Raw genomic sequence first — 17198 nt, 5'->3', positions numbered from 1 at the left:
GACAGATTCGAAATTCAAATGTAATATTTTTTTATAATTAAGTGTAACAGTATTTATGGCCAGACTAAGTATTTACACGGCGGATACTAGTAAATGATGAGTCTTAAGATTCTGTGTATACTATGGGACTGACATAGTCAGTATTGACTCAAAGTCCCTAAATAAAATAGAATAAAAGAACAAAAAAAAAAAAGAAATGAAAAGAAAATATGTTTGAAAATATTTGATGTTATAATCCCATTTTGTTGTCATGTCATATCTGCAATCGATTTTACTATGACATTGCAAGAAATTGTAAAAACTGCATGTGAAATGTCGACGTAAAACAATATTTGTGCAGCATTTAAGTGGTTTGGCTACAAGTTATGTTTACTTTAAAGTTCTTTGTGTCGATTAAAATTGCATATCCTACTAATATTATAAATGCGAAAGTTTGTAAGGATGTGTGTGTGTGTTTGTTGCTCTTTCACGCAAAAACTACTGAACCGATTGCAATGAAATTTGGTACAAAGACAGCTGGACAACTGGAATAACATATAGGTAACTTTTTATCCCGTTATTCCTACAGGATACGGACTTACGCGGGTGAAACCGCGGGTCGCAGCTAGTAAAATATAACCTGCAGCATACCAACAATACTCACTGAAAATCTTATTTAAATTCTTTACCTAGCAATGTAATGTCAGTGCTATCTCCGTTTACCGAAATGTAATGCACCTAACTCGTAAATGGCCGATGCGGTATCGATAGAATTTTCTAGACATTCTCAATCCAAGCAGGCTTAAATTTACTTTACAGTCACTTGTAAAAAACTATTTTATATCAGACCTTCCTTATAGTTTGCAAATGCAACTTGAAAACAAATCACGGCACATGCCAAAAATATGACCTAAAGCGAGATCTGCGGTTAGTCCACTCAGCATACGTAATATTCCGAAATTCATGCGCCAAGCAATATATATTCTGTTTGCAATCACTGTAACACACATGGCTCCTACGACTTTTCCGTCGCGGCCATTTTCCATGCAAATTTCATTTATACTGATTTTACGTTGTTTGTGATTCCTTTGTGCGAGTTCGTATGTCTTTATGGTTGATTTCCATGTCGAATATGTTAGGTCTGTTTGTTTGTCTAGTTATATAATTATATAGTTAATAATCAAGGAGTGAATCTTATTTTAGAATGATTGTTATATTTGTCTCAATTTCAACGTTTGAGCCATTCCTTTCTTGTATTTGGAAGTAATAACTTTAAGGAGTTCTCTAATAAGTTAGAGAATAAACCGTTACGTAACGTAACGCGTTACGGCGCTAGTCTGACTTCCCTTGATGCTTTCTCACACGCATACTGTTACAAAGGTTTAAGTTATCACTTCTGGTAGGCATGATAAAACCACACCCAAAACGCTCACTTTTTTAATTGAATTAACTTATACTGAGGTTTATACGTATTTGCTTAAGTCCGGCAAATAACGAAGTTAAAGGTCGTAATGAGACTTCAAAATATATTATAATCAATGCCTTATTACATAACATGCCCAAATATACATTATTAATATTAATACTCTTACTATTATTAATACTATTCACTATTTAACCACGAAAAGTGGAGTTTAATAATGTGTATAGATAAACGATAATTAGACGAAAATTATATGGTTTGCGTGGAAATAACCTTGTGTTAATACCAATTTACATATCCAGGAAATAATATACATCACACATAAAAAGGAACACGGAAATTAACTTAAAAGGCTCTAAATATAAAAATATAAACGAATAGCATAAGTAATGTCAACAAAATCGGCCCCTTTGTAAATTTTATAACTTTATAGAAACATTAATGAAGAGGAAATGATGAGTTTTATGACACAGAGACAGAAAACGGTAGCCATGTGTGACAGGCGCGTGCGCCGGCGCATCTAAATACCGTGAAGATTTTACTGGTGATTAAATCCATGTCGTTATAACCTGTATAGACATAATAAGCCAATATTCATTTCGCATAAAGCTTTTTAAAAGGAGGTCGTAGTAATGCCTATTAATATAAAATACATATAGAAAATTATGGTGGTGAAATTTTTTACGATAGTTTCATTTGATGAGAGACATTTTATCCAACTATAAATTTTCCTTTTAATTGTGTGAACCTAATACTTCTAGCTTAAAATTTTTAAATATCCTATTATATAGAGTAGCTAATATCGTATTTAATATTATTTCATGGACGTAATTTTAATAGCCTTATAAAATTGTGTTTACATTAAAACATTTGTTTATTTTTAATTCAATGCATTTAAATTCAAATATTGAGTTTCCTATAAAACAGTATAACTAAATATACATTCAATTATATTGCTTCATTCCACATAATATCTGTAACGTAATTGCTTTGAGTTACCAAGCACTGAACATGAAAATTAAAATTTCAGTCAGAACACCCCATGTTATTAAATAGCTATTAGCGAGGTCGTTTCAAATGTTTCTGCGATTAAGACTTAATTATTCGTACGTCGCGATCATAGATTATATGTTATATGTCGGACTGGAACGGGTATGGATTCCTAGTGACCGGATCTCGTTTGTGTGTTATTTAGGCGTAATGCGGTTAATTGTTTTTTTCTCCTTTGTCTTACATTCAGTACAATGTCAATTGTAGTAATAGCAGTTAATTAAAGAGTCGATGAAAAAGATAATTTAATAAATAAATAAATGAATAATTCCTTTATTTGCACACAAACATGGTATAAAGTAGTTAAATTATATAATAAAATTTATAACCTCTACACGATTACGATTCAACTTTGCGACATTTAGATATACATACATAAATCAACTATACGCTTTTTGCTATATTATAAATAAACGTTTTCAAATAAAACAGTCTTGTAGACAAAAATAAATACAAAAAAAAAAATCATAATTATAACAATAGTTATCACAAACTGAATAAAATGTTTAACATATCAACCATAACTATAGACATAAAGCGTTTGCTTTCTTGACCTAATTTATTTAAGAGCTAGTATACCTATGTAGTATTATTTTATCTGTGGTAAGAGCTTCCACTTTTAAACAAATTACTCGGTACATCTAGTGTTGCTAATCTGTGGTCCATGACGTTTGACTTTATCAACTCATAGGTGTTTTACAAGCTCGTATTTATTATTTAATGTATAACAAATGAGTGGCGGGAAAGTGTAATTGTTCCAATCATGCCAGTGCGAACCACACACAAGAAACATGCAAAGTTGTTGTGACATTTAAAACTTCTTTGTTGGGTCTTATTTACATGGAAAATTACATGAAATTGCAGCTTTTTACATATAAGAGGTTAGGTTATCTGGACTAATATTATAAATCTGATTGTTTGTATGACACGATAATATGAATTACTGGTTCAGATTGAAATATATTTTTGTGTTGGATAGGCTTATAGGCGTAAAACGCCACGCTTAAATCGAATAGTTATGTACTTTTGGATTCATATTCAAAAATAAATAATTGAGATATCCAGATATTAAGAAAGTTGATTGGGATTATATTGGTGTCTAAAATGGAATGAATTGTTTAATTAATGCAGTTTATGAATAAGAAAATTGTCTGAGTTTATGTAGTGTACGAACGAATTTTCGAAATCAAAATGGCGTCGTGTGAAAGTGGCCATCTCATAGTAACCTATCTAATCAATTACTTATGTATTAATATTATTTTTATGAACTTAAAGGAGATTTTTTCTTCAACCGCGTTCACTGCTTATATATGAAATCAAAGTTCCCTCACAGAGAATATAAAAATAACTATGTAATTAAACATCGCATAAAACCCGTAAAAGGCTGCCGAACGAGAGTTTTTAGAATACAAACAAACCACTGGAGCACAATAAAGTAATATTTATTTCCCGCTGTGAGTTGAAAGAGATTTTAATTCATTTTACGGTGCGGACCAATTCAAATATTTACTTTACCAAATGGACACAAAAAAATATACCAACTCATTCTCTATCCTTGTTCCCACTGAATTCGAAACGGTGTTTTCTCCTTCGGAATTGGATTATAATAAGTTTTGAGAATTCAAATTACATGCAAGTTCAAAACTGTCTCTGCTGGGAACAGCATTAGCATTGCCTTTGTGATTTATTATTAATTACACTTCACACTAATATTATAAATTAGCGGGTACGCCTCGGCTTCGCCCGTGGTACATATATAGCCCACAATAGCCTACTATACTGAAATAATTTTTCAAATCGGTCCGATTTCAGTTTCTGAGATTAGTGCGTTCAAACAAACAAACAAACAAACCCTTTAGCTTTATAATATTAGTATAGATGTGAAATTTTGTTCGTTTGGATGTTTGTCCGTCAATCATGCTGAAACTATTGAAAGGATATTAATGAAATTTGCTATACAGACAGGGTATGAGCTGACTTGGGTGATAGGATACTTTCTATCCCGATTAAATGCTCTCTTTGGATAAAACAGGAATCTTGGTCTTAGAGCGGAGCCGGGACGAGTGTCTAGCAATATATATGCGAGAGTTTGTGACGATGTATGTATGGTTATTACTTTGACAGATAAATATACAGACAAAATCACTTTCGCATGTATCTTTGTAATCTATTAATATTATATTTGCGAAAGTTGACGATGTAGGTATGTATGTCTGTTACTCTTTGACAGATATATACACGAACAGATTTCCTTTCGCATGTATCATATTACAAGGGATTCGTTTCGACAGAATAAGCTTCAATTCAAAATTTTCAAACAGTAAACGTTACAAACTATAAACTCAGAGGCACTCAAAAGAATACCAACTATTGCCAGTAAGGCATTAACGGGCAGGTACAATGCGATCTGAATATAAATCCTCACTAAGAGAAACTTACTGCAAATTGGCCCTATCCAATTCACATCCGTGATCTTATGTCTTCGTTTTTAAACGTTTCGCTTTAAAAGGTTCTACGGTTTGTTAATTTTCATTTCAAATTAGAAAGGAACTAGTTTAGTTTTAAATAATAAATTAATCAAAAAACAACGTTCAATTAAACATAATAATGATTTAATCAAAGCAATAAATAAATAACAAAAAGGTGTTATATTAGAGAGAACACATTAATTGCACGTTATAATAAGCATAAAATAATCTTGAAGTCATTGAAAAAACCTCATATAATGATGTTTTTGCAATAACATCATAACATTAACAGGTCGAACACTCTCAGCATATTATTTTCGCTTTCTTTTTGGTATCTTTTTTAATACGTTTTAAAATATAATGTTATAAAAGGGTTATTAGGTTTCAACCATTATGGATCGCTGAAAATGTTTTTCACTGGAAAACTGTCACGCCTTCGTTACAAAGCAAATAAAAGAGATCACTGATTTGTCATGTCTTTATCACACAAGAATATTGTATAACAGAATTATCAAAAGAACCGAATAAATTTTATTTATTTTATTTTAATTTTGATTTATGGAAATTAAAATCAGTAGTGTTTGAGAAAAAATTTGAAAAAATATTATACAATAGGACGATTTTTTCTCTCTTTATATTATGAGTGTATGTGTAACATTTAAATCCCACTGTATCACAATAGTGATTATTTACTTATTACTATTATTTCCCGTAGAATACTACGGGAAATAATAGTATAAAAAAAATGGAAATATAAACCTCAACCTTTGTAGTGAAATCTGTTCATTCAACCATAAAAGTCAGTTGAAATGTAACCATGCATATGAAAACCGCCCATTTTTTTTTATATTTTAAAACATGATTAAACGTTTGTGAATTTAAAATCATTTTATCGAAGGCAGATGTGTTGTTACATTTTTTTAAGAATGTTGTAATCGAATAGAAGTTATTATAAAAGCACTTATTATTTAATGTACAGTTGCATGTACCTAGTAAATTTTATTGTTTGTAAGCTAAGTCAAAGTTTCTTGTACATGTGTTCTGTTATCAAAAAAAATAATTACATCATTATTATTAAGTTATTTTTATTGTTTCATAGACGCGGTCCAACGATTCGTCGAGTTTCCCACGTATACAGAAGTAAATCCTGGTGAAGATGCATTGCTTACATGCCGAATCTCAGACAAGAAAGGAGTGTGTTCGTGGCAAAAGGATAATAAGGTATTTTAATATAACATATGAATCAGAAGGTGTACCAATTACAAATTGTTGATAAAAAAATGCTAATAAAAATGTTGTCTTACTGTTGTGTGGTTCAGTCTTGAGCGTTGGTTTCGATTTTGGATCCGAAATAAGTACTAAAAGTCAGGCAAAACCGACTATCCATACAGAATATTAAGTTAGTCCCATAACCTAATTAGGCAAATGGAAATATAATGCTAAGATTGTCCCTATAACTCTTTCATACACATGGAAAGAACAAAAATCAAAAAGATTGAAACAAAGACGTCTTTATCATGTTGGGTTTCGGCGTCAGTTCGAAGGGTCAGAAGGGTCCGCGCAACCACAGTCTAATCCTACTAATATTATAAATGCGAAAGTTTGTTAGGATGTGTATGTGTTTGCTGCTCTTTCACGCAAAAACTACTGAACCGATGGCAATGATATTTGGTACGTAGACAGCTGGACAACTGGAATAACATATAGGCAACTTTTTATCCCGATATTCCTACGGGATACGGACTTACGCGGATGAATCCGCGGGGCACAGCTAGTAATCCATAGAGCTATTCAAGACCTATTCAACGTAGATGGGTCAATCGTACGGGGCAAGGGGCGAGGCGCGGGAGCCCGAGCTACACATGCAATGTTATTAGTAGCTCGGGGCACTATATAAGAGCTGTCGCGCTCATGTTTGATGTCGTTCTCATCGTCACTATATTATAAACTATTATTACATTGTGTCAATCGCAATGATTTTTGTTTTTTACTACGAGATCAAAGACGTTATACTACTGTATGCTGTACTTATACTGTGGTGTAACTTGGCAATGACGTGATCAGCTTGTCGTATGGATGAATGGATCTTTGACTATAATTCGGCGTATTTCGTAGTACGTTGCCAAGACTTGTGTGACAGATCGGGTTAAAATAAAATTTAGATACTGCCATCGAACATTAGTGTTACTGTTTCTTTTTATTGGAAATATAAAGATAACGTTTTAAATAAACACAAATTTGTTGGAGATGTTTTATCGTCATGATATGGAAAATGGGAAATGATTTCGTTTCGAAAACAATTATTATAAAACTAGCGGTCCGCCCCGGCTTCGCCCGTGTTACATATATAGCCTTCCTCAATAAATGGGCTATCTAAAACTGAAAGAATTTTTCAAATCGAACCTGTATTTCCTGAGATTAGTGCGTTAAAACAAACTCTTCAGCTTTATAATATTAGTATAGGTGCGAAATACCCAATTTTATTTATTGAAAGTTCGATCCCTATTACGAGACGTTATATAGACAGCTTCTCCTTGACCACCAGGTTGTCTGGAAGAGCTGCCTTAGCGATAAGACGCCTGTTGTGATCTTGAATGTGTATAATTTTATGTATATTTTTAATTAATTATCATTTGGCACACAATAAAGTGTTTTTGTAGTTGTTTTTTTTTGTAATTTATCTTAAATTTAGCTATTAACCTTATTCCATTAACAGCAAAATATATTAAGTAACTACAAAACGGAATGTGTTACGTAAAAATAGCTTTTATCAAAATAAAACCTCCGCAGTTCGCAGCATTTTAGTTAAAATGTAGCAAAAACTTCGCAGATATGTCGTTCATTTTGCCCACTAGTAGGATTAACTAGAAACGCATACGTTTGCAGCTTTACCGTAATATGCATTTTCATTTTCTTCCTGCGGAAATTTTGTCTATTTTTTGCATATATTCGCAACGTAATTTATTGCGAAATATATATAGCATATGTGTTTTAATGTTACCTATGTGTTTTATAAATAAAACGTGATAGCGTTGTGTTTTATGTGCTTATTTAACGAGATATGTTATATATAAATGCTTTTTGTATTAAAATATAGAAAAGATTTGGAAATTTACTGATTATGTTTCTATATTTATGCAATAATATGAATGATATAACAAATTAAAGTAAGTGGTGAGTTAATGTTATTAACGTTTTACAATGTATAACGCTTAATTATATTCAATTTTTTTAATTCATGTTTGGAGAGATTATCTATTAGAGAATACCCCCCTAGTAAAAGTCACCCGCAGCTTCGCCCGTGGTACCGACATTTTGAAAATAAGCACTAGTACTAGGATCACCTACACATTCAACGTTAAATAATGTTTGAAAGCGGTCCAGTAGTTCCTGAGATTATTCCAAATGAACAAACTCTTCAGCTTTTTATTATATCTATAGATATTTATTCATTATATTATATCTATAGATATTTATTCATAAAGCAAACTGACGTATATATATAGTTATTTAAGTTGTCTTTTATAATGATGGATATCTAAGTCATTCTGTATACTGTCTATTCAATAGTTACTTTCTTAGAAAAACAACAGAGTGCATTATAACTGTAACATTGTCGGTTTGCACATTTCCTATACGGAAAGACATGGCCGATTTTAATTCTAGTCATATGGATATCCATATAAATTTAAATGACATTGTTTACTGTTATTTGTATTTAAAGGTATGAGTGGTATATGTATTTATAAAGTTTTTGTATATATAAGTGAAGGGTTTAAAAAAAAGGTTTTAGTTTTAAATTTAAAAAAAAAAACCAATCAGGAAAAAATCATCGAAAACGCTGGATGTTGAATTATAACAAAAATTATATATGTATGTATATATAGTATAGAGTATAGACTAAATGTTGTCTAAATAATATGTCTGTATCGATATATTATACAGGTTGAATACCTAAACATATAGTCTTTTCACTAGTCTAGGTACCATAGGTATACGACAGATTTATTAATTTTATTACGTCTCTAATGTTATCGTGACATTTTCCATTTTTCACAACCACAGTTGCGAGACTGAATTTTTTATCAAAACAAGTGAAAGTGATCGATCGTGTCAGGTTATAATTTTGCCTCCGTTGGTGGATTTCTAAATCTTCATTCAAATGCTTTTTGTCGCTTGCAACACTGACAAAAACGTCAGGTTTCCTAGTTAATTTTAGCGCATGGGAACACGTTTGTTTCGTCTCAGAGTTATATTTATGGTGGATGTATTTTCGTTTTAATGAATAGTAGGTATTGGCTGATACAAAAAAAAAAAAATAAATGGCATTATAAATATAATAAATTCATTTTTTTTTAAATAATATATATTTTTTAATTTGGTATCAAAATATTGCGTTAAAATCTACATAGTTATTTCAAAATTTCACTCACGATTTATGTTTTTAAATGATTCATAGCAAAATGCCATTTTAATGTAACGCCATTGTAATTTACGATGATTAATGACAAACAAAACAATGTTTAATGTCCAAATATGAACGATGCGAAAAGGACTAAATTTATTAATTGAAAGATTGTATCCTATGTATAATAGACTGGCTAAAACTACATTGTTATACATTATAAAACATCGACTGTCAACTCTTAATTGAATAATATTTTTTTAGTTTCTAAACCTACTAAATCTAAGCATGCGTCAATTTCCATTTGTTTTTTAACAACTTTCTGAACGCAATGTTTTCAGTTATAGCTTAAATGGAATACGTAAACCGTCTAAGCTACATAATCTATTTTTTTAGAGCGCCTGAAATTTGCTGTATGTAAAGTATATGTGAATGGGTAGAAATTAAAAAGTTTACCACCATTAATGAGAAACCCGTGCTATAGTTACATACTTCATTCATATAATCTTCCAAATTTCTGCAATAGATGTAATTTAACATCTTCATCTTGTATATTTAGAAATTAAAAACTTTCGTTTTGTGTTCGAAACGTCGGGTTAATAATGTAATGAATAAATCGCGTTTAAAATCCGTTAAAAAGTTTATACTGGGGTAAAATCAAACACAGGAAAATACTATCTTGTATATTGTATGGATCTCTGTGTCACAAATTAAAAAGAAATGTTACCGATTACAATTTTGCTCTTTTACGCAAAGACTAATTAAAGAAATTTGGTACGTAGACAGCTGGACAACAGGAATAACATATAGGCAACTTTTTATCCCGATATTTCTACGGGATACGGACTTACGTGGACGAAACCGCGGGGCGCAGCTAGTATGTTATATATTCTAAAATATTATCATTATATGTAAAGGTATTGTATATGTAGATTGTTATTAAAGTCATTCTAGCCTGCATTTCCCTTTATGCAGTGTGTGCTTTATTTCTCATAACATTTCAGAAATATTAAAATGTTTTAGTTACTTCTATTTGCTTAAAAGCGTCAGTGAACAAATATTTACCGGAGCGTGTGTTAGACGCTTGCTTTGTTTCAATGTTTTTATTAATACTTTATGAATTGCTTTCAAAGTTAATTTTATGGAGGGTTAACGCCTCATACTTTATTGCGTATTTAAAAAAATATAGAAAAAATTGTCATAGGTATTATAACATGCAATTATAACTGCAAAAATTGTCATAGGTATTAAAATAGAATACTTAATGGTTAATTTTGCATAAATATTATAAAATAAACTGTTATTAGTCAATATATAAGCATTCGTTTAATAAAAGCATTTCGCTCGGGACCTGAGCCTAGCTTTCAAGTTAAGCCCTTGGATACCTATTTATTCTGTGCCTTGGCTTCGGCTGCAAGCTAAAAGGATTCGGTACATTAAACCTATTTCTTTGAATCTAATAAACTGTATCTGATTGTAAATAAATAAAATTGCTTTGTTAAATCAAGATATAAACTCATTACTTTGGGGTCCCCTTTGTCAAACAATTTGCTATTCAAAAAATAAATAAGCTCATTTGATGTATCTATTTGTGGTTGATTCGAATTTGATTTGAAATTTTACTAAGAAAATGAAAGACACATTTTATATACCTTTAGTAATTGTTATGTATCCTATTAGAAGCTCCATTTACTTTCTTCTAATCAGCAATTTAAATCCTAAAAGTCACGTTAGTTTGTGGATAATGTCGTGGGTTATAAATTTGTGAATTTAATTGTTTAAGTCCATTGTTTATTTTAATGTATAACTTTTTTTTTCAATTAAAGAAAAAATAAAATAAATATAAGTTAATCCTTCAAGTTAATCCTTGTGTAAACAAAGTCTCTACAACATAGTTTGATGGATACTTTATCCTCAACAATAAATATTAAATAGATACTTTGTACTTCATAAACCGCATAACTCATGCCAGCCTGCGTTGTGGCTCATCGATCGTGAATGCCAAATCAAAAGACAATGCTGTTACAACGATAAACAGTTTCTCGTGATTCAGTATTGACTGCATAATATTTTAACTCATGTACTGTCGGTATAAACAAACCCATTGTTGTCAAGCGACGTTCCGATCGGAGGAGATTCTTAATTCGAGAATGCTTTTTCTGTTGGTTGTGTTACTCGATGACTCTGTGGATTTTCGATCGACGTGATTGTTTTTGTGTTTGATAGGATATTGTTGTTCATTTGGTCTCATGTTCCCATGTAAGAATATAGAGTGGTATGTGTATGGCGACTAACGATGTGACACGCAAAATTTTATGTCATATGTAGCAGAGACATCATCCCAGTCATCCTATCCTACTAATATTATAAATGCGAAAGTTTGTAAGGATGTGTGTGCGTTTGTTGCTCTTTCACGCTAAAACTATAACTACACTGAACCGATTGCAATGAAATTTGCTATGTAGACAGCTGTACATCTGGAATAACATATAAGCAACTTTTATCCCGATATCCTTACGGGATGCGGACTTACGCGGGTGAAACCGCGGGCGCAGCTAGTAATTAATAAAATTATCATAATAAAAATATAAAGTCTGAAAATAAAATCTGTTCCTCATATCTTTATGTGAATAAAATATCATTTATTTATCCCGCCACTACCACGACTCAGAGGTGTCATGGCGAATGAAAATAGTATGATAAATGTCTCCTTCCAGACATTAATTTTAAAACAGTTCAAATATATATACCATATATCTTCGCATCACATTTATAATATTTGCATAGTTGATGCACATTTTATGATGAATTCTCTATGACCTGAATTTTGTACAAAAAAGAACAAAGAAACTCAAAAAAGGAACTCAGAACGTAAACCTCAAAATTCTTAATTTAATTCCCAATAAAAAAAGCATTCCTCGTTTGTCTATTGCCTGTCTCTTATCTTTATTCCTCTATATAGATATCTGAATCCCTCCGGTAGTTAACGGGCCATTACTCATATTATTTTCCATTACCTCAATGGTCATTTAGTAAAGCAACAATCTTGACAATGAGCGTTCTGTAGGAACGAATTCATTACCATAATTACTACGCTATTATCTCCTATTCCAGTTAAAGTATAAAAGATATGAAGCTTTTTAATGAAAAGCGTTAGGTTTTATAGACGGCCTGTTTATTGCTTTTGCCTGTGTTATATTATCTGCTTAGCTTTATGAATGTATGATTAAAATTTCATGTAAACGTGTATGTTTTCATAACTCATTGTATTGTTTATATATTTTTACACTCTGAATAATTGTGTAATTGATAACAAAGTAAGTTATTACGTTTTAAAGGGTTGGAGGCGATTTTATAATCTAAGATTGTTTGGAATTCCAACGTAGAGTGTTGTTAAAACATTGAAATTATTAATTGCCAAAGGTTCTTGGGTTTGACATACGCAGAGTTTAATTGTAGAATCTAAAACTTCATTTATCATGCAAACCTCGTAAAGACAAATATTATTGAAGATAAGTTTGGAGTTCACAACTTTAAGTTAAGGGAAGTTTACTAAGCATTTTGAGTTGAGCACTAGATTTTTTTTTGTACAAACAATATTCATAACTTAACTTTCTTGTTGACATTTGCTATTTTATATTTCGCATTGTAGTTTTGTCTTAATTAACATTTTATTTGTAAACCTTTTGTAATAAAATGAAAAAAAATGAATGAAATATGCGACACTCGTATCAGTTCATATCATCTTTAGAATCTTTGAAGGTTAAATTTACATACGATAATAATTCCAAACAATTTAATTGTTTGTGTTCTATTACATTAATATTGAATGCCCTGAGTACAGCTATGTCATAATTAGTATCACATACATATTATGTACAATTCTAATGTTATGATGACATGAGTTTAAAAGAGTAACTACAGAGTTTCTTTCCGGCTCTTCTCTGTAGAAATTACTTTCCGAACGGGTAGCAAATGGTAAAACTATCCCACGACGATTCAAAAGTGCTCTAGAAATAGTCTAATCGAATATATAAATGTTTGAGCAATAGGTTTGGAATATATTTTATATATTTAGTTAACGACTAAGATTTTTCACATGTGTAAGTACCTATATATACCTCTTGCTCTTTCGTAGTCCTCTCTCTCTCTCCCTCTCTCTAACCCCAATTTTCATTTCGCATTCCATCCTATGATTTCACATTATATGGCTCACCTGCAACGTTAAAAATTACGTTGAAACTCGTGACTAAACCTAGTTAATATTCAGTACGCGGTACGATTGTTCATACTAAATACGTGCCAGTAGATAGCCGTCGGTTCACGCCTCTGCTTGTTAAATGAATGCCTTTAATAGGCGAAGCTCAAGATATTCCGTGTTTTGCATAGATTACTATGAATTTTGAACGCAAATATTAGGTATGTAGCGTGAGATTTGAATGTGTGGAACTAACATGAACATAATCTTACGTACTCTATGTAATATTATGAGGAAGTATGAAAATTTTTGGAATAAAGGATAAGTTTGTTATACTCGGCTTCTTAAGTAATAGAAATAAGTACAGATTCTCTAATTTAGTTATAACCCTGACGGCTCACTGACATCGGTATTTGATTCACATTTTATTGTGCTGGCGTACAGAAACTGATCTTAAAAATAAAAACTAAAGCAGCGCAGATGGTGGCCTTATCGCATAACAGTGGCTCCTTTCAGGCAACCCAATGTATATAACTATTATGGTAGGAAGAAGGAGGTAGGTTAAAATTATACTCAAATGATTGGAGGGTTCAAGACTTAGTAATTTAGTTTAGTTAAATAGAATGTATAATTATTGATGTCTATTAAGAATGCATGTGTCAGAAATGATTTAACTACCTTTTCACCTGTGGTTTCAGCCTAGTTTTCGTTTCAAATTTCCCATAGGAATGATTTTTTTTGCCTCTACAAATGTGCTGCCCGCTTTTATGGGGTAAGGGAAAAGGAAAGGATTAAAGACTGGAAAGAAGGAATGGACTGGGACGGATGAGGAAAAGAAAACGGGCCTCCGGCTCCCCCACTCACCGTACGAAACACAGTGGCATGCCACTATTTCACGCCGGTTTTCTATGGGGGTGTGGTACTTCCCCGGTGCCCAATACGTGCCGAAGCGTGCTCGACAACCACAATAAAAGATATATTCACGGTAAAAATTAGGCAATATCATTTTCTAGCCTTATATCTTTAGACACAAAAAGCATTTTATGAAATCGTTCTGCTCCAAAAGAAAGTATATACACTCGTATTTGTAATACTGGTAAGAACAGTACGGTTAAAACAAGAAGTGCTAAAATATAATCAACAATAAGATTTAGATCTTCAAGCGCACAGTCAATAAACACTATTTTAATAGATGAAAACAAAGTTAAAGTTAACGGTCGAAATTATGACAACGTAGATAAATAATCTTTTTTGTGGAGTAACTGTGGTTACGCTGAATGAAGGTCGGAGGTTGCACGGTTTAGCGCTCTTAACATTACACAATAGCCTGTTTATACACTTCAAAAATTTTACGGTGAAACAACTGGCGTAGACATTTTTTTGTTATTTTCACCTGAATAGATTTAGCTTGGTCTAGGTGTGAGGCACGAATGAAGTTTTGTTTTTACTCGCGATGCAAAAAGAGCTGTATTTTAAGTTTGACGTCGATATATGTCTGTCTATATATGTGTGTGAGTGTTTTCATATGTGACATTGTTGCTCTCAAATGGATGGACCAATTGATTCGATGACGTTTTATTCATTTGAAAGATACTTTCCCTTCGGTAGTTCTAACGTATGTTTGATGATTATTGCACAAAGATGGCGGCTGTCAAAAATTTACAGTTTAAACATGTTATTTTTTTCGTTTTTAATACATATTTTTTACATAATCTTGCAAAACTGATATATGATCACAACAAATAATTTTCGATGTAAATTATAATCGTTATGAAATTAATGAAACGTGCGGGTTTGAATGAGACATGGCTCAAACAGGGGAGAAGTTAAGGAAATTAAGGTAAAACCTTATTGAATTAATTATCGCATGTGTCAATTCTTAATTGACAAATTTTAATTATTATTATTGGCAACCGACTTTAATAGACGGCTTATGAATTTTAGGATTAATTAATTAACGATTGCCCTCCGTATAAATCAAAGATGACGCATAATACGGCATTTGTTCGTATACTATTTTAATAAAATCAATTTTTCCGACAGTGTCGAGATCTAATTCAATAGATTTCGATACGACTGAACACTGAATTGGTGCTATTAAATACTGAGACAGCTCCGATTGTGTTGTGGTTTGAAAATGGAAGTTAATATAAAATATCGATCTTTTTTGATTATACCATTTCATCTCGATAACCCTACTAATATTATAAATGCGAAAGTAACTCTGTTTGAGAAAGAAAGAAAATCCATTTATTTATACAAGGTAAAGTTAATAAAAAGTAATATGATTTACAAAAAGTTAAATAAACCTCGTATAAACGGGAGATCCACTCAGTGTATAAGAGTCTAAGCCCTAGTAGCAGTGTTTGTCTGTCTGTTTGTTGTCTGTTACGCTTTCACACCTAAACCACTGGACCGATTTTGATGAAATTTGGTATGAAAATAGAACTGAACTTGCGAAAGGACATATGATGCTTTTAATGCGAAATTATGGTGGAAGGGGTTGAAATAGAAAATGAAAGTTTGTATGGAAGATTCTTATCGTCAAACATATAATCATGTAACATTCCTTCGCACCTTTACAACTTAACCTATTTTGCCAAATAGTTTAGACATTGGGAAAGGCTATAGGCTACTCCTTACCATCGATATAACCGAATTTCACGCTGGCAAAGCCGCGAGTGGAAAACTAGTAAAAATATAATTGTTCTTGTTAATAAGTTTCTTGCGCGCTCGCCGGGTCGCGAACCCCAAACTTTTATTTGCTATTGAATGAAACTTTTGCCACTGAGCCACCGCTGCTCAAATTCACTTGCTGTTGAATTCATAATTCCTATAAACCGACCGAATGGGTCTCGTAATAGCGGATATATAGACCTCTTAATGTGGAGCGCACATGATCCCACTGCATATCAAGTTTCGGTTTGCTTTCTAAGAAACCTCGTTCTGTTACGGATATGTAATATGAATACTGCGTTTTTAAGCTCGTATTGGCATGAGACATACTGGGAAATGAATATTATATTGAACGGGCGGGTATAAATAAAATATTTGATTTCGCGATATGGAATGTATACTTCAAATGGCGCATGCGGCATGATGTAAAAATTAATGTTAAATAAACACATAATGAATCAGATAAAACAGTATAAGTTACTCCTATTCAAATAAATTTAAATAAGTACGTTTGTTGGTATGACGCGCACGCCGCGAATGACGTTGCAAGGTGAAATTAGGTTTAATCAAACTATAACCGTGATAAACTAGCTTTTAATTGGATAATTCAAATTAGTTATGAGCGTTAGCAGATTTTTATTTAATTGTGTTAAAAAATTTCTTAAGTCGTTTTAACATGCTACTTAATATCATAATATTACAGATAAAAACTATCTGTAATGTGTATCTGTAATCAGAATTTAGTAATTCTAGTAACACTACATTGACTAAAAAGAAAGTCATATGAATTATTTCATCTAATCAGGTCTTAACCATTACTTATCAATCTTTAAAATTAAATAACGATAACGAAAAATTACAACAAAAGAACGAAATAAAATAAAACAACCATACGTCACCGTGGATCTATTTAAATTCCATAAAATAGTCCAAGAAAATGGGTAGGGTAAATGCGAATTTGAGATTAAAACTTGAATTTTTGATATAATTTACTTTGAG

General features: G+C 31.7%; 1 protein-coding gene across 2 annotated transcripts in view; it reads left to right on the top strand.

Annotated features, from left to right (window-relative positions):
- Window positions 1-17198, top strand: part of LOC119838756 (hemicentin-2) — a 95751-nt gene that overhangs the window by 27405 nt on the left and 51148 nt on the right. For both annotated transcript variants that reach the window (XM_038364857.1, XM_038364856.1), the window contains exon 2: window positions 6020-6141. In XM_038364857.1, coding sequence (XP_038220785.1) covers window positions 6020-6141 — 122 coding nt within the window. The remainder of the gene's footprint in view (window positions 1-6019; window positions 6142-17198) is intronic.

Source organism: Zerene cesonia, unplaced genomic scaffold, assembly GCF_012273895.1.
Source record: "Zerene cesonia ecotype Mississippi unplaced genomic scaffold, Zerene_cesonia_1.1 Zces_u004, whole genome shotgun sequence".
In the NCBI taxonomy this organism is placed as follows: Eukaryota; Metazoa; Arthropoda; class Insecta; order Lepidoptera; family Pieridae; genus Zerene; species Zerene cesonia.
The sequence above is the reverse complement of the archived record's forward strand: the minus strand, read 5'-3'. Positions and strand labels throughout refer to the sequence as shown.